Raw genomic sequence first — 18918 nt, forward strand, 5'->3', positions numbered from 1 at the left:
TGTAATCATTGTGCCATTTGTTTGCCTAGCAAAGTACTTCTACCACCACTCATATAATACTGGGACTAAGGAAACGGTTTGCTAAATCCATATAGAGGGAGGTTGTTTTTAGCACGTCATTTTAAAATTTCCTGAGGTAAGTGATGTTCTCCACGTTGGTGTTTTTGATGCACCAGAAGTCAGCAAGATGTTGAAAAATATTTTCAAAACTCTCAGAAAGAAGTGGTGGATTTGTTAGCTTACAAAAGTTTTGTGGAAAACTCCATAGGCATTTATAATTCAGAGTCTATGAAAAGACTGTACATTCAGTGCGCAGTACCTTAAATATTTTCCAGAGAACCGTGGTGCAGTTAGTGAAGAACAGGATGAAAGGTTTTGGCAAAATATTAAAAAAAAAAAAAAAAAAAAGGATGGGGCAATGGTGACAAATTAGTATTCGTAAAGGGATTCATGACAGCTGTGAATGCTGTCTTCTGTCTGTAGCTTTTGTTGATGGGGGGGTGGAAGAAATTAGCAGCAAACTGCAAAAAATATTTTAAAAAATATCAGCTTATACATTACAGCCCCGGGAGACTAGTCTCCCGGGGCTTGTCATGAGAGTGATTACATTTTGTGCAAAAAGCTGTAGAGCAAAATCAATTACAGATTTGCAATTTTCATCTAAAAATTATACAGGTTTACCTATTTGCATTTTAAAAAGTAGATCTTTTTAAATTTATATTAGCGTCATCTATCATTTTCTAGAGATCATAATCTGGGAGAATTATGTGGCCAGTTTACATTTGCTCTTCCTGCCTCTTTCACTCAACCGAATTGACTACCAACTGTTGTCAAACATCTTTGTTTACATTTGCAGCTGACAACCTAATTAAAGTTTACCTTAGCAATATTACCTTTGTTAACTAACTAGAACCTGAACCTTTCCCTCAAGCTGCAGCATAACCACTATGGCCTCTGTGGCAGGTCTAGATCTGTCACCAGGGACGCATTGACATTATGGCCAAACTAGCCATGGCCAGGGGCCTCACCCGAAGAGGGGGCCTCATTTTCGGTGTAAATATTTTCCAAAGTAGTGATAAAAATTTCTAATAGTAATAAACCAAGTAAACATGTAATATAAAAGCATTCTTAAACTTAACTTTAGCTGTTTAAATTTTATTCTTGTACCTTTTTATTGAATAATAATAAGTTAAAAGTTTCTATTAAAATTGTTTTTATTACTTTATTTTTCAAGTCAAAAAACAAACATTTTTGACGTCTCCAGTTTATATTTTTATCAGGGAATTTGTATTTATAGGTATGTGCATAATATATACAGTAAACCCCTGCTATTCGCGGTCGCTGATTTAATATAAAATGAAACCTAAAAAAATGTGAATTTTAAAGCGCCATGAACATTTTCTGCCATAAAAAAACATGGGCGTGGCTAAAATTATCTTTCACGGTCAAAACAGCGCTCAGTGGGTGGGGGGAGAGGGGTGAAAAAATCGTGAGCGTGGATGTTTCTGGCTAATCCTTGTTCAGTACGTGTTATGCGCTTGTCATAGAAGGTTTCGTCGTTTGCTTTTAATTTATATGCTTATAAATTGAATGAATTTATCAATTTATATGAATGAATTTATCAAATTGAATGAATTTATCAATTTATATGCTTACAAAAGTGATAAATCTACCGTTTTGCGGTGTAAAACAGACTTTTTTCGAGTGTGTTAATGGAAGAAAGTGACTTTATTGTGGACAAGTTCTTTCTAACCCGTATTCGTAGCCATAAACATATGGCTACGAATAACAAGGGAAATGTGAAAAGATCAAAGAAGATGATGACATTAGCGAATAAAATTGGAGTTATTAGACAAAATTTCTAATAGTGAAAGTGTCTCCTCAGTGGCAAAACATTATAAAATCAATGAGTCAACGGTACGATCAATCAAAAAATCGGAAGAAAAAATCCGCCATAGTGTCCGTGAAACGCGCTAATTGCTTCAAAAATTTGCTCTGTAACTCGTGACGTTAAATTATAAAAAATGGAAAAGGCTTTAAATCTGTGGATAGAAGACCGAACTCAATAAAATTTCGTTAAGTTCACTCATCATTCCTGAAAAGGCAAAACTCGTTTATCAACACTTTAGCGAAACTGGTGATAGCACTGGCGGGATAAGCTTTTTAGCTAGCAAAGATGCTGGTTTGAAAGATTTGTTTGAAATTTCTAATAAATATTACATTTAATATTAAATTGTTTCTTATTTTCATTTCGATGCCATATGCTTGCATTTCACTATGTACTGTCTATGTACATAGTCATTATGAAGATACGTATAATACATACATAGACAAAATTTTAGACTAGGTTTTCTTATATATTTCATACTTTGGAACGGAACCCCTTTATTACTATGGGAGCCATAACTCAATATTTGCGTTTTCGGTATTCGTGGCATTTCTCAAGTTTACTGTATATATACTAGTTGTACCTGGTGCGACATATGCCTTCAGTCTTCACCATTCTTGTTTAGCGGTGATATAATTCTATAGCAGTCACCTGTGGGATATATGCATATGTTTCTATTTGCAGGTGGTTCCCCGTCTTCTTCAACAAATATTGCAGGAACCTCCGTTTTGGATGTAGGTGTATTATATTGTCTTTTATCTAAGTCTGGGGTCTTCTATAAATGCCATGCACACATTCATTGTTCGATTGGCCTGGGTTATTTTATGCATTTGTTTATATGACTCAGCAAATGGGTTAACTTGTCGCAGCATCTCGTCCAATTGTTGCATTACTTCGGCTGTACACCCTTGGTTTGATTGTTTTTATAGCCACTTTTTTGTTTCTTCGGCAGAATTGAAAATATAAAGTTGTCCACGATCTGGCTTATTTGTCTCGTTTAGATATAGTGGTGAGACAAATGGTAAATCTGGCCGTGTATTCGAAAACAATATGGACCATTTCTAGGCAGTGATTTAATCTCTGTGCCCATTGATATGAATGCCATTGCTGAGTTGTACTCTCATATATATTCTCTGTAGTTATTTGCTTCATGTGTATCCCCTGTAAGCAGCTCTCATAATAGAGTAGGTGTCTCAGACAGTAGGTCAAGTGAAACCTTTCTATCATGACAGCATTTACAGTAGTATATTTATTCAACGTGTTTAACTCATGTCCCCAATATTCTGCATTGCAATACTCACAGTTGTAACACATATTTCCTATGTCATGCTCTTCCACATTAATTACAGCTTGTTTGATTATTCTCATCTGGTACTTCTATATGATTAGTTCTACGCATTTCACCCATCTTCTCATTTCCAATCTTGCTTCTCTTTCTTCAATGTTTTCTGTCTATCTTCATAGTAGTAGTCTCGTTTAGTCTCTTAGATCTCTCCTTTGTTTCATTAGCATTTCTTCTGCATTTTCTCCAAGTTTTTACACACTGTTCAACCATTTTTACACTTTAAACTTAGAACGGTTTATTAAAATTGAAGACAGATAAAATAAACATACATCGATAACTTTCAGGCATAGGTTGCCTTTATTTAGTCAAAAAACATTAGTACAAAAATTAATAAAAATGCCCGGTATGGTGGTTGTGCAAGGTGAACTGCCTGAACTGAACGGGTGCTGGCAACAATTAGCAGTTTGAAATTTTGAGCAGCGTACCTAAGTGGTTTTTTTTTTATATATACAATTAACCCCCGCGAATAGCAGGGGTTACGTTCCTGAGAAATGCTGCGAATACTGAGTTATGGCTCTCATAGTAATAAAGGGGTTCCGTTCCAAAGTATGAAATATATAAGAAAAACTAGTCTAAAATTTTGTCTATGTATGTATTATATGTACCTTCATAATATGACTATGTACATAGGCAGCACATAGTGAAATGCAAGCATATGACATTGAAATGAAAATAAGAAACAATTTAATATTAAATGTAATATTTCTAAGAAATTTCAAACAAATCTTTCAAACCAGCGCCTTTGCTAGCTAAAACTTATCCCGCCAGTGTTATCACCAGTTACGCTAAATTGTTGATAAAGTTTTGCCTTTTCACGAATGTTGAGTGAACTTAACAGAATTTTATTTTGAGTTCGGTCTTCTATCCACAGATTTAAAGCTTTTTCCATTTTTTCTAATTTAACATCACGAGTTACAGAACAAATTTTTGAAACAATTAGCGCGTTTTCACGGAACTACGGCAGATTTTTCTTTCCGATTTCTTGATTGATTGTACCGTTGACTCATTGATTTTATAATGTTTTGCCACTGAGGAGACACTTTCACTATTAGAAATTTTGTCTAATAACTCAATTTTATTCGCTAATGTCATCATCTTCTTTGATCTTTTCATATTTCCTTTGTTATTCGTAGCCATATTTTTATGGCTACGAATACGGGTTAGAAAGAACTTGTCCACAATAAAGTCACTTCCTTCTGTTAACACGCTCGAAAAAGTGTGTTTTACACTGCAAAACGGTCGATTTATCACTTTTGTAAGCATATCAGTTTATAAATGGATAAATTTATTCAATTTATACGCATATAAATTAAAAGCAAACGACAAAACCTTCCATGACAAGCGCATAACACATACTGAACAAGGATTAGCGAGAAACATCCACACTCGCGATTTTGTCACCCCTCTCCCCTCATCCACTGAGCGCTGTTTTGACCGGGGAAGATAATTTTAGCCACGCCCATGCTTTTTTATGGCGAAAAATGTTCACGGCACTTTAAAATTCACATTTTTTTAGGTTTCATTTTATGTTAAATCAGCAACCGCGATACCGCAAATAGCGGGGGTTTACTGTATATAGATATTAAAGGGGCCTCGAATTTAAATATGGCCAAGGACCTATTTCATCCTTAATTTAGCCGTCTGTCTGTCACCATCTGCTCATCCAGATAGTATAATTTGTTTATATAGTTATCATTTTGGCTTTCAGATTCTGTAAGTCTGAAAGCTCCCTTTTTTTCCCCTCTCAACTCCCAAATTAGTGATAGCCTCTTTACTTTCATTTAAAATTCAAATTTATTCCCTTCTCACTGAGCAATTTTTTTACCTTGTACATATTTATATTTTATACATATTGACCTAAGCAACTACATCACTACAATTTTTACCGTTATTCAGTATGGGATGTGGTTTTGGCACATTATAGCCCTAGTTGCTGATGCGCCATTAAAACCCAAACAAACCGAGCAATTTGATAGATTAGCAGATGCAAGGCTCCATTCCAGAAATCAATTGGCTCTCTCTCTCCAGCCAGTTAAATTCAACAAGCCAATAAAAGAAAAAATATTAACAAATTATTATTATTATTATTATAGTTAATAGCTACTATGTGATGTTCTTAATTGCTCGTATTCATTCACTCAAAAGCCACATGCCTTTACAATAATTTATATAACTGAAAATCTCAAAGCCAGAACAATCAAGCTGATAGGGCATGTTGTAAATTGAGGGGGGACTATTCACAAAGAAAATATTTATACTTCTTGCAAGAAGAATTTAAATCCACTGGTCTTGTATCCTTTTTGGAAAAGCTGATTTAAGCATAACTCTGTAAAAGAACAAAAGCCTTTCCATAATGGCAAGTAAAAAGGAGAAGGAAGTACAATCAGCATGTGTATACATTATGTCATGTTATTTTGTAGTTGTGCATTCACTGTTTTTCTTTGTGCTGTTCTGTTTCCTGTTAGATCTTTAGTTCTAGCCAGAATAAACCCATTTTCTTCTCCTGCTTGCTGGACACCATCAGATCATTGTCATGAACTGATAAATTTAGTGGTAAAGAAGAAGAAATTACGTGGGGCGCCTTCGTAGCCGGGTGGGCAGGAGCAGCAGTGCGTAGCACACTCTTCTTGATTAGAGTGGGGTTCGAGCCCGTGACCACCAAATACGGAGGATGCGGAAAGGTTAGGGAATGACCACCGCATATACCTGAAGCATTAGCAACTAAGGCTCCAAATAACAAACAAACAAATTACATGGGATGATATTTTGTAAATTTTCAGTGGACACTTGATTAGGCATACTATGACGGATTATGGAAAATCTTTGACTGAGACTAGAAAGAAGAGCAGCAAGGAATTACTATGTTTGGAATGAATTGCATTGGTTTACTTTTTATGAATAGCTTAAGTTTTGATGATCTTGTGCAGGTAGCCGGCAGACTGAATTAATATTTTGAATCTATATTTGCACATGAGCAAGATTTTAGAGAGGGACAGGAGTTAGCAGATAGTCTCTGTAATACTGACTGAGAGTAAATATTTTAGATAATTGAAAGAGAAATTGCTTCAACTAAATGCGAACAAAGCACTTTGAGGGTTGATGGAATCCATTCAATTAAAAGAAAGCAGCAAAGGAGGTAGGAAAACCCTTAAATAAGTAATGCAAGATATTCTTGATAGATCAATCCATAAGATAAACACAGCATGAATTTACTTAATTTATTAAAAAGTCATGCTTGACTAATCTGATTAGCTGCTATGAGGTTGACACAAAGAAACTCCATGCAAAGAATAATTTTGACATATACTTAAATTTCTGTAAAGTCTTTGACATTGTTCCACATGAAAGATTCTTTTATTAATTAAAGCTTTTATTATTAGTTAGGAGTAAGTTACTACTATGGATAAAGAGATGATTAAATACCGATAGAAGATAGGTATTGGCCACTTCTCTTCAAGGAGTGCCATAGGGTTGCTTACTTTTTTTATATATTTATTAATGATATTGATAGGAATTTCATTTTTATGTCTAAGTTCACTGATAATACAAAGGTAGGCAGGGTAGTTAGTAAGAGCTATCAGAATATGCAGGGTAGTTAGAGTTACTTCAAGACCTCAGCAGATGGGCTGAAAAATGATAAATGTAAGGTACTTCATTTGGGGGTAGCAGTAATCCTGCAATAGAATGCCAATTTCAGTAGCAATGAACTTAAAGTAATTTATATAAGGGAAAAAGACCTAGGGATAATTTTCAACATAACCCTTTGAGCAGTACAAACAGGCTGCCAGGATAGCCCGTGATGTTTGTTCTGTCGTTAAACTACTGGAACTTTGCTGGCAGGGACAAAGCTGTGTGTGTTATTAGTTAGTGAATAGTGCATACAGATTTGGAAAAGTCATTTTAAATAGGAAGGGTATATATATTATGTTAGTAAAAGGGTGCATAAAAGAGCATTCTTGCCAAGAAAAAAGACTGGTATTCTGCAAATTGCAGTATCTGGAAACTGGTCATCTGCATGGTGAGCTAATTGAAATTCGTATAACACACTGAAAGGGTTATGTAAGGTATGTGTTGATGGTATCTTTATTCCTTTTCAGATGGTGCACACAAATGGCATAAATTAAAATTAAAAGGAATGGTTGCAGAATAGATATGTGGAAATTTGCATTCAGCCAAAGAGTGATTGATTGTTGAAATAAACTTCCTTCTTTGACAAATTATACTGGCCAACTACAAACAAAACAAAAAAAAAAATCCTCTCCAGAGCAAAAGTTGATTCAAATGGAAAGTGATCTGCTGGTTCCAAAAATACCAAAATTTTCTCACATTTCTAAATGACCAATTTCAGTTATACAATAATGTATATACCATCTTAAAAATGAGTCTTGACTTTAATCAAACATAATTCTGTTTTCTTGGAAATATTTGCCACTCAGAGTTTTTCTCATAGTTCATTTTGCTTTCCCTTTTAAGGAACTAACAAGTAATCTTCCATCATGGATACGAATGTTGTGATGAAAGTGTTCCCCTTGCTCATCACTTCTGGCCCCAAAATTTTGAGGGAAAACTGAGATGAGAATGAATTTTCAAAGACATTCAGCAGCCTATATCTTTATCATATTGCAGTAAAGTTCACACCTGTGAGATTCATAATTATCTTCCTGTTTGCCAAGTGCTAGTTTAATATCCTGAGCTTTTTCAAATTAGTCAATTTGATGATTGTCTTTGAGTCTAAATTAAAATTCCTGTTTTATCCAGAGCTTTAACAAAATGTTTCATTAATTGAAGCTTTAAATGCAAAGTTGGAAGAACTTTCTCTTTTTTTTGGTTCAACCATTGGAACATATTTTATATTACTTCTCCCTGGTAAAAAATTCCTCTCTCTTTTATCACTGCTGCACACTTCCCATAAACATAGAAAACAATATTTTGTGAAGCCTCCATGCAGATCAGGTTTTAACATGTTCTCTGCCACCTATATATGAGAGAGTGCACGTTGCTATAATTTTTGAAATACAACATTCCAACATCCTCAGTATTTCAAAAATTAATAAATAATGGTTGGAAAGTAAAAGTTTGGAATTTGTAGATAAAAGTGAACACTTGTGGTGAGTTGAAAATCAGAACAAATCTTAGTTTTATAAAAAGTTTATTCATGTACATAAGCTAACATCAACACAAGCAAATAAAGCTGTGTGCCAGTATTTGAGTGGTAGTTAATGTCATGTGCCTTTACTTTTACAGTACTCTTATATTAACCTCTCCTATGTGTTATAACAAGTGCTTGGGTGTTAAAGACAGTGAAAGTATTAAGGTAATTTAATAACCTTAAAATTACCACAGACGTTCCAAGCAAAATCGTGGTACTTTATTGCACACAGGAACTTTGACGTACTTTCGTATATTTCTTTCAAGCCAACAGCACAAAGTAGAGAAACTGATGTAAATGCATTTCCATTGTACAGAAAAACTGAAGCATTCAATATATGCCATTCATTAGGATTGTGTTCAAAGGACCACTAATATTTTATAGAAACATATATTGTCTTCAAATATTTTGAAGACAGTGATGTTTAATAATACTTTTAGTTCCTGCCTCAAGTAGCTTCCACTGTTGTAGCCTAGAACCAAGGAATTCTGCTTGCTGTTTAGATAAGCTAAAATCACAAACTAAGTCATTAAGCTTGGCACACAATTTTCTTGAAGTGCTGATCGAGATATTGTTGGGATATCAGAGACATGGTGTCACACAGATATAAGCAGCGCAGAATTGGAATTTGGGGATTACAATTGTACAGGAAGGGTTATGCTGTTAGTAAAGAAACACTTAAAGTCTAAGGAAGTGCATCCAATTGACGTGGGTAGACATTGCAATGTTGAGTTAGTTTGGTGTGACATAAACACTGGGAAGGGGGAAATGGGAGTAGAAGTGTGTTGTATGCCTAATGATTCTGATGATTACAACAAACAATTGTACAGAGAAATAGTGGGCCAGTAAATCAGAATTTCTTATAATGAGGGATTTTAACTTCCAGATATAGGACTGGAACTTGTGGGTTGGTCACTCACAAACGAGCCAGACTGTTGTGGATTTATTGAATGATTGTTTTCTACAGCAGCATGTTCAAGAGGCAACCAGAGGGAGTAATACTCTTGATCTAATGATTAGCAGTAATTATCTGTGCATTAATAATCTGCAGAGAAAGGAACTACTTGGTGGCAGTGATCACAGTGTTGCTGACATGTGATTTACTCAAAAGTAACTACCATCACTGATAAAAGGAGTTTTTGCTTTCGTAAAGGTGACTACAGTGATCTGATTAAACTTTACTTTTTTACTTATATAATGGGAACAACTGATGACTCGTTACCAACAGCAAATTCTAAATGTGAAGTAATCTTGGAAACTACTAGGCATTTTTGTCCAAACTAAAATGCTATTCAAGGTTTAGCCTAAATGGATGTCAGAAGAACTAACGAGGCGCCTCCATAACCAGGTGGGCAGGAGCAGCAGTGCATAGCACATGCTTCTTGATTAGACCGGAGTTCGAGCCCGTGACCACCAGATACGGAGGATGCAGGAAGGTCAGGGAATGACCACTGCATATCCCCGGAGAAATATGGCCTTAGTTGCTAATGCTCCTAAAAACCAAATAACAAACAAGAACTAACGAGACTTGTGACAGAGAAGAAAAATGATTGAGATACGTATAAATTAACAGTTGACACAGAAGACTATGTTAGATGTAAGCTAGTCTATAATCAAGACACAAAGCAGGTTAGCAAGCAAAGGCACATAAGAAATCTTTGGCAAAAGATGCAAAGAGGAACAGTAAAGACTTATTTACTTATAAACTTTAGAAGGAAGGGGATGAATCAGATTGGTCCACTTGATATCGATGGTTTGATTGTTGATAATCCTGCTGAGGTAGTTGACAAACTGAATGAGTATTTTACATCTACATTCACAAATGAGGAATTGTTTTATGGAAGTGGAGGCCACAACCTTATCAAATTCTAGCAGGGAGCTAAATGATTTTGTATTAACTGAGAGCAAAGTCCAGGAGAAATTGTTGAAGTTGAACATAAGAAAGGCACTTGGGGTGGGTGGGATCTATCCAGTTATATTAAAGAGGGCAGTGAGGGAAGTAGAGGAGAATGCCAACTCTGCCATCTCTTTTACCTGTGCATTACTGAAAGTAATTTGGAAATGCATATTTCTGAATTAATATAGAGTATTTTTGGGCAACAGCCTCGTGCTACGTAGTAGAATGACTAACATATAGGTTAGCGCAATGTCATCAGTTTAATTTATAGCCATCTACCAAAGTAGCTGAATTGGCATCGTTTTAATTATTGTTTTCACTATTGCAACACAACTTCAAAACACCTGGTGCCAGGGTGGTGGTATCCGCCGAGAATAAGTAACATTAGTCTTCTCCACTGGTGAAGTGTTACTTATATGAGGAAGTGCAATACCATGACAACTCATTGTGAAGGTATTCACAATATGAGCTATAATTAAAATGATGCCATTGCACTAACCTATACATTAGTTCTGAATTAATTCAAATTTCTGTTCAAGACTAGAATTTACTTGTAAAAAGTTGTTAAGTTAATTAGTAAGCTCTTTCAAACTACACAGCGAGTTTCTTTTTCATATTTCTGTGATTAATCTGCAGCTTTCAGTTTGTTTATTCTATATTTTTATAAAACTAGAATTAAACTGAATAGTTCTATACCAGATAGAGCATGTGCAACAGCCAGCCACTTACAAAATTTTTACTCCATGCTCATATTTTGTCTTCCTTTGTAACAGACTTCATATTTCCTAAACAAAGTCTATAAAAGTTCAGGGCACATACATATTAGCAAGTTTCTTCAGCCTTCCAGTTCTCAGGTATCTATTCAAGTACTGCAGGTTTCAACCATCTTTTGTCTATGCATACTAAAAAAAACAAAAAAAAAACAGAGAAATAATTTGGACATTTGGTAAACTTTGAAGCTTTCTTTTTTATTGCCCTTTTTTCATCTTCTCTCTTTTAGGTGACTGTACTGGCAGCTGTTGGAGAAGAAGCTATAGTTGCTTGCAAGAATGCAAGCTGAAACCTCAAGGAAGAGAAAGAGAGAACATGAGTCTTCAGCAGTTACTTGCATCAGATTTAACTACACTTTGCAATGTAAATTTAAACTGTGAACTCTGTAATTTCTCTCACTTCCTTTTTTGAATTCTGTAATTTGTCAGTTAATTGTGTTATTTTTTTTGGCATGTATATCATGGTTGTGGTGAAATGGATGGTTCTGTTTTTTTTTTTTTACCACCTGGAAATTTAATTGGTTGTAAACATCTGATAACTTTATTTATAGGATTTTTTTTTTTTCTTTTGTATTAATTATATTAGTCTTTTCTTGCTCCTCCTCCTTCAGTATTTCTTAAATTACTAAGGTTAATATTCTCTTACAGAAAGCACTGGTTACAATTCAAAGTTTAGGCCATAAGAAGAACTGTTTTAATATGCTGTACAGATGTTTTAATTGTATATTAATGACAAAATCACTATTTTATAAATACATCATTTAAGATTAAGATGAAGTTTTAAAGAACGGTGATTTTATTTATGATGTGAAAGATAGTTTTTCTGCAATAACTACTTATGCAAATTGCTTTTTTTTTTCTTTTTTTTTTATAACTCCTAGCTATAAAAGCTGCTACTTTTTTATATAATGCAGAGGGATGCACTATTAAAAAAAAAAAAAAAAAAACTTTCTGGGATTTAGTTGCTTATAATAAATATCTTAAATTTTGTTTTTCTTGTGTTGTAGATTAAACCACAGAAGCAAATTGGATAAACTGCCTTACCCATAACGGTGCTCTTGGGGTTAAAAAAAAGGGGGGGGGGGTTCCACAAAAATAGTGATATATATATATATATATATATATATATATATATATATATTTTTTTTTTTTTTTTTCCCTGCACTAGTGCAAAAAAAAAAAAAAACTGACACTGGCACCACTCTCCGTTCAGAAATTTTATTCAGTACATTAACTCCTTCAAATGCAATAATAAAACTATAAGTATTGCCTAATAATCCAATTCTAATAAACTTATTTTTTATTTTCAGTAAATATTTTAATAATATTTGTTTTTCAAGTCTTTCAAAAACCAGAAGATATATGCTATTCACTTTAAAAAAATTCCCGAGGGTATATGCTGTGTACCTGTTTATATCCTCCAATTTTGTACCTAAAGTACTTTTAAATATTAATTTTCATACTTGGACCTTACTGATCAACATTAGATTGAAACTTGCTATTAGACTCAAATCAAAGCAAAATTTAGAGAAGAAAAATTTTTTTTTTTAAATAATAAAAAAAATTGTAAAATAACAGTTATTATTTGTAATGTAGTAATATCCTTTATATCCACTTACTTCCAAGTCATCACATTAATTCAGTTCCATCAATTTCTAGATCTCAATTCTGGATAATTTCAGCTTTTTTAAACTTGAAACAGATAATGCCTGGCAATTGTGATCTCTTCCTTTGATTTTCTTGCTGCTGTATTAACTATTAGCTGAAAATGCAAATAAGAGATGGCAGCTTGTATTTAAATATTGTACAATTTGTTAATGAATAGATTATTTGAATATGAAACAACCTTGGAAAATGCAAATTTATACGTAGTGCAGAAAGAATTAGGAGCACTGGAAAATGCCTTAATTTGATTGTTACAATGTTGTAGATCTACAGACTGTACGATTTCATTTTCCTAGTTTTGATTGCAATAAGCTGGTATATAGCCATGTAATACAGAGGTGGGAGGAAACTGAGCCATGAACTGTACAGATAGTTCCCAATGTTTTTAACATAAGCTTCCACCCATGATCTCTGTTCTTCATGCACTGAGTTCAACAGTTTTGAGCTTGAGTATCATGCAGGCTGCTTTTAAAGGTTTTTTTTTTTTTTTTTTTACTTCTAGTAAATTGGCAGAAAATGGTTCTTAAAAGTTGCATGATTTTTTTCATCCCGATGGGTGAAAAACTCTGCAACAGGTATGTGTCAAGCAGGTAATGACTGTGTTAAAGTAACATATACATTACTACTCCCAAAGAATTCAGTGTGGTGGCATTATTATATAGGATTGTGGAGGAGATATTAACACAGAAAAATGTAAGTACATAGATATTTAAATTGCATTACTGCATTAGGCTGATTATGGGTGATGTTCTGTTCTCTCTGAAGATCAATTAAATTTGATCTTATGTCGAACTTCAAGATGAATAATGTTATCAGTGGTTCAACCAGAGTTTTTAATATCTTTTTAAATTGCAATCACCCAATGGGTGAATCCACTATGGATTTAAAAATCAGCTTTCTGGCTTTTCATCAGCCAGTGGGTGGACTTTACAAGCAACCCTATGAATGGTTGTCTTTAGTTTAAAGAGTCAGTGTATGCAGGAAAAAATGCACTTCACATCTCACAAGGAACGGCTCCTCTCTTCCCCGTGCACATTGCTTAACACAGTATATGCTTTAAATCTGTCTGTATTTAAGTTTCTGCATTAATTCTCCCCAAATACTGTATAATAATACTGAAGAGTTAGTGCAACCCAGTTACTGGGGGAAATGCATGCATAATTTTGTGTTTAAATACATTTTTTTTTTTTTTTTTTTTTTTTTTTTTTTAAATTTTTTATGTGCCCTGTACCACTCAGTCCAGTCTCCTTAAAATAACCTGATGGTTATTGCTCCTGACTCCTGTAGATGCATGGGTAAATCTAGAAGCACTGTTAGATTTAAGTCATCTGTGACTACTACACATTTTTAGAGGCCTTAAAAATAAGGTCTCAGTGCTGCAGCAACTGCACCACTATACCCTTCGCAAATCTGCCTTGCTAGTGGGTGGTGGTGCAGATTTGTTTACTTTTTAAATCTCAGTGGTTCACTCTTTGGTACCACATAGACCAGAAGTCACCAATTAATGTCCTTTGCAATGCATATCAGAAATATGCAAATCATTATGGTCTGTATTAGTAAAAATGTAATTCGTATCCCAGTCCCTCTTTGGTGTAAAATTAATGAAACATCAAATAAATAGTTTCTCCTCGACTTATAACAATCTGGACTTACGATAATCATTTCCAGAAAAATCGTAAAATATTTTACACAGTTGTGACACTGCCATACAACTACCTCAGCTACCTGCACAGTGATATTAAAGGGAACATCTGCCCAGGCAGCCCATGAAATTTCCCAAATTAATTTCAAGTTAGATGCATTTCTTTTTCTGACAGTTAATTCTGTGTATCTACATTCAAAAACTACAGGGACAAAAAAAAAAATTGGAGAAACATCCTGCCACTTAGAAGCCATACAACAGACTAAGACAAAATATGAATACAAAGTATATTAATTCTTATCAAGAAGACTTCTCCAAATTATCTAATGCATATAACAAAATATCTGATAAAATGACACTCCTAGGCTATGGGTGTTTGGAAATTGTGCTGTAAAGAAATGAATTTTAGTATTTGTAAAGACAACTAATAAAATATAAAACTGAAATGTAAAATAAAAAGAATACTTTAATAAATAAACAAATGAAAAAAATAAATGCATTATAGACAAAAAAAAAAAATGGGCTTGCGTCTGACTTGAAATGTGGTCATTGGAATGGAACTCAGCTGTAAGTCAATGAGCAACTGTTGCGGTGTGAATTGTGGGTTTCTTTTTAATGTTACATCAAATTAAGAGAACTTAAAACAGAAATTCTCAAAAATCGCCAGTAGTCCAGATGTGGACTACCAGTTGGTGACAAATGGACATGCTACCCTGTTGTATATAACATATTTTACCCTGTATTCTGTCCTCTAAATAGTGTTTGTTCTAATGCACTAGACCAAACTTATTGGTAATTCTCTAGGAGGCTTCCTGATCTGCTGGTGTGTAATCTTGTTCCCTCGACTCTGCCAGATAGTGATGGTGGGGAGATCCGAGTAGTGTGTATGCGAGGAACTAGGTATCTTGCTGTGTGTATACCACATCCAAAATTTCATTACTTCAAACATGTCCTCCCACCTTTTCTTACTACTGAATACATCATGACTAGCATGGTATATTATCCTGCTGCTGTAAGATGGCACCACCAAAGGGGAAGCCTGTTTCTGTGAATGGGTGTAATTGGTCAGCAATGGTGTTTAGGTAGGTGGTAGGCATTGGAATGCCCAGCACATGGATGATTAGACCCATGGTATCCCAGCAGAACATTGCCCAAAGCACAAGACTGCTGCCACCGGCTTGTTTTCATCCCATGGTGCCATCACTTCCCCAGGTAAACAACACATGTACCCGGCTGTCCATATGATGCAACAGGAAATGATCTTCCAATCACTCGGGGTCCAGTTTCGATATACACGTGCCCATTGTAGGTGCTGTCGCCGGTGGACCGTGGTTACCATGGGCATTCAGAGTGGCCTGCAGCTATGCAGCCCAATTTTCAGCAGGGTTCAGTGTACTGTGTTGTGACACATTACTCCCATTACCAGCTAGTGCCACGCTCGCCCTTCTGTTGCCACGTACTATCCAGGAGAGCACTCGCCTCGAGCATTGTTGATGAGCTATGGTCGTCTAATTCCTTTCCGGCGGTTTGCGGGTTTCCTCTTGGACTACTTTCGGTAGGTATTGACCGTGAGCATCCCACCAGCCGTGCCTTTTCAGATATACTCTGGCCATTACAATTTGGCCTTTGTCAAACTTGCTTGAGTCTGCTGCCTTTCCCATCTGAAGAACAAGAGTAACACATTAACAGAACACTATCAGGTTTTTTTTATACTGTGTCCTGGCCCTTTTTCTTGGTTGGATTACTGTTTTAAATCTGATGTCAATGTTTGCTCAGACTGTCAGTGGAATTATTCTTATAGGGATGAAATCCTTTATTCCATACCACCTTAAATGTCCTTTATCTAAACCTTAGTTTTCAAATAAATGTTCTAAGACTATTCAAGATAAAGTTGTATGTACGTCAGAATTGGCTTGCTTCATTTTCCTCCTACACCACAGCTCAAAGCAGTTGTAAACTATCTAAACTAGACTGAATACGCTGAGTGGAAAATTTGTTTATTTTCCAAATGGTAGTCAAGTATCCTGATCTGTTGCAAAAGCTGTTGGCCACAAATTTTACACATCTATTCCATCCTCTGTCAAAACTGGTCAGTTCTATTGTCACCTTGGCTAAAAATAAAGTTAACCTGCTAGCATCCTACTTTTCTTCTTTGTATATTGATGATACGGCGCCAGGTCCTGGGGATATTTCTCCTGTGCCTTTTTCACCCTTTCATTTTTCCACTGGTGTTTTCCCTTGTGCTTGGAAATTTGCTCATATCCAGTGAGTTCCTAAAAAGGGTGATAAACTTTCCCATCCAATTAATGTCACATTGCACTTCTACTCTTTCTAAAGTAATGGAGAAATCCATTAAACTCCAACCTGTAGACTATCTAGAAACCTTCCATCTGACTGATGATCACCAGTGCATATACCATCAGTGTCAGCCCATTAGTGATATATTGGTTTATGTTATCTATCAATGGAAAAGTTTGGCAAAGCTCAAGCAGTTGCTTTTGACATTTAAAGGGTTTATGTTTGGTATAAAGGTCTAAGCTTCCATCTTATGGTTTGTCAACTTTTTTTTTTTGTAATTGGATATCCAGTTTTTTCTGACCACATCACCATGAGGGTAGACAGCACTCTTCTAACTTCTCCACTAAAAACCTTAGGGAGCTGGTATTCCCTTAAATTCATTTCTTTCTCTCACTCTCCCTCTTCTATATTAATGACCTTCCATTGACTGGAAATCTTATCCATAGTTTTGCTGTTGGTAGCACATTGATTTCCAACTTCTGGTTTGAGAAACTTTTCCTTGCACATAGCTTCAACTTCTTGAAATATCCACTACCAATGGGGAAGAGATAACTTAGTTGAAAGTCTCTCCACTGTCTTAGACATTCTATTTCTGCTGCATGCCTTTTTAAAGAATACTTCCATGGGCACTTTTCTTCCTAATTTGGTTCTATAATTCTTACTCTCCTCTGAACATGTCAGTCAGCATTCTTTTACTGCCCATCTTGAAACTCAGAACCAACTTTTCTTCCTCATTTATTCCTTCAACTTTTGTTTTCTGGAATGGCCTCCCTTCATATGTATTTCCTAAAATTACAGTTTACAGAAGTATAAAGTCAAGTATTTTCTTGTATCTTTACCTTCAACCCATGCATAGTGCTAAAGGTTCTAATACCTTTCGTTCTTGGGGTTTTCATAGAAAAATATATCTTCATAACTACTGAAAGTATGTTTGGTTTTGTTCCATCACCTTGTTCTTAACTGGTTTTTCATTTCATATTACCGCCCCTACTTTTATGTTGTATGAGTGGAAAATAAAGTTGTTGTTTTTTTTTTCCCCCCAATTTTTTTTTTTTTATTGCCATGATTTCATACCCAGACCCCAATTTTCCACAGCACCTTAATCCTGCAAAATGCAGTTTTGCCACACATTCTTTTTCTGCAACATTCTGGGATTCCTGTTGTTTCCATATGCTTCATCCTAGCAGGGTCTATCACCTTAAATCTAAATTAAACATTTGTATTATATACGTTACTTAGCCATTTTATTACAGCCTTTGGCTTTAGCACAAATTTCTTCAACATGACCGTGGACTCAAAAGTAACATGAGGTATTGGACCATTTACATAACTAGTCTCAATTCTGTAGTGATGTGACAGAAGAACGTGCAGACAAGCACCATTACAGTTCATCCCACAGATGATCATGTTCATTCACATTTACAGATGGTTACACCACCACTTTTGAAAGCAATCCCTGTCGATAAAGGTAAAACTGCTGCTTGTACCTTCTCCAGCAGCATTTATTGTTGGTACACATTATTTTAAATGAATCATGTGGTTCCCTCCATATTTCTTCTATCAGAGTTTGAATATGAGTTCAAAGTAATCGAGCAAGAACATAAGCATGTTACTTTATGTTCTTTAAAAAGGGATAAAGTGTTGACTTTTATCCCAAGTGGTTCAGCAGTAGAACACAGTCCAGTGCAAAGCTAGATGTTGCACTGACTATATTCTACTGCTGGCTGAATCCAGATTCTCCCAATGTATGTATTTCCAAATAACCATGAAGCTTCACTCTAGGTCTCATTGACAATGCTCCTATCATAATTTTTCAATAAAGTGAAGAAATCAGGATACAGGAACGCCTCGACCAATGCCGATCGAACAGACATTGCCAAAGAGGAAAATACAATGCCAGGTTTCAAGGCTGCAAAAGATAGGGCCACACTCTTGCTTGGGGCTAATGCAGTGGGAGATTACAGATTAAAACCACTGCTTGTGTACCATTCTGGAAATCCTCGTGCATTTAAGGGCATTTCCCATGCATAACGATATCTCTCTTTGAGGATTGGTTTAAATGCTGCTTCATTTCCGAGGTTGAAATATATTGTAAAGACGACGTTCCTTTCAAGATTTTGCTTCTATTACATAAATGCTCCTGGACATACTACGCATCTAGATGATTTCAATTTGAACGTGAAAGTCATATTTCTACCGGCAAACACGACTTCACTCATACAACCTACGGATCGGAGTTATTTCGAATTTAAAAGCATACTATT

The 18918-nt window shown here is 35.2% G+C and overlaps 1 protein-coding gene across 1 annotated transcript in view; it reads left to right on the forward strand.

Moving 5' to 3' along the window:
- Positions 1-11768, forward strand: part of LOC150079222 (eukaryotic translation initiation factor 5A-1-like) — a 28270-nt gene extending 16502 nt beyond the window's left edge. The window contains exon 4 of the mRNA XM_090382228.1: positions 11280-11768. Within this exon, the coding sequence (XP_090238354.1) occupies positions 11280-11339 (60 nt within the window). The 3' untranslated portion in view covers positions 11340-11768. The remainder of the gene's footprint in view (positions 1-11279) is intronic.
- Positions 11769-18918: the final 7150 nt, after the last annotated feature.

The sequence above is a fragment of the Mastigoproctus giganteus genome, chromosome 10 (assembly GCF_048544385.1).
Source record: "Mastigoproctus giganteus isolate SK-2022 chromosome 10, ASM4854438v1, whole genome shotgun sequence".
In the NCBI taxonomy this organism is placed as follows: domain Eukaryota; kingdom Metazoa; phylum Arthropoda; class Arachnida; order Uropygi; family Thelyphonidae; genus Mastigoproctus; species Mastigoproctus giganteus.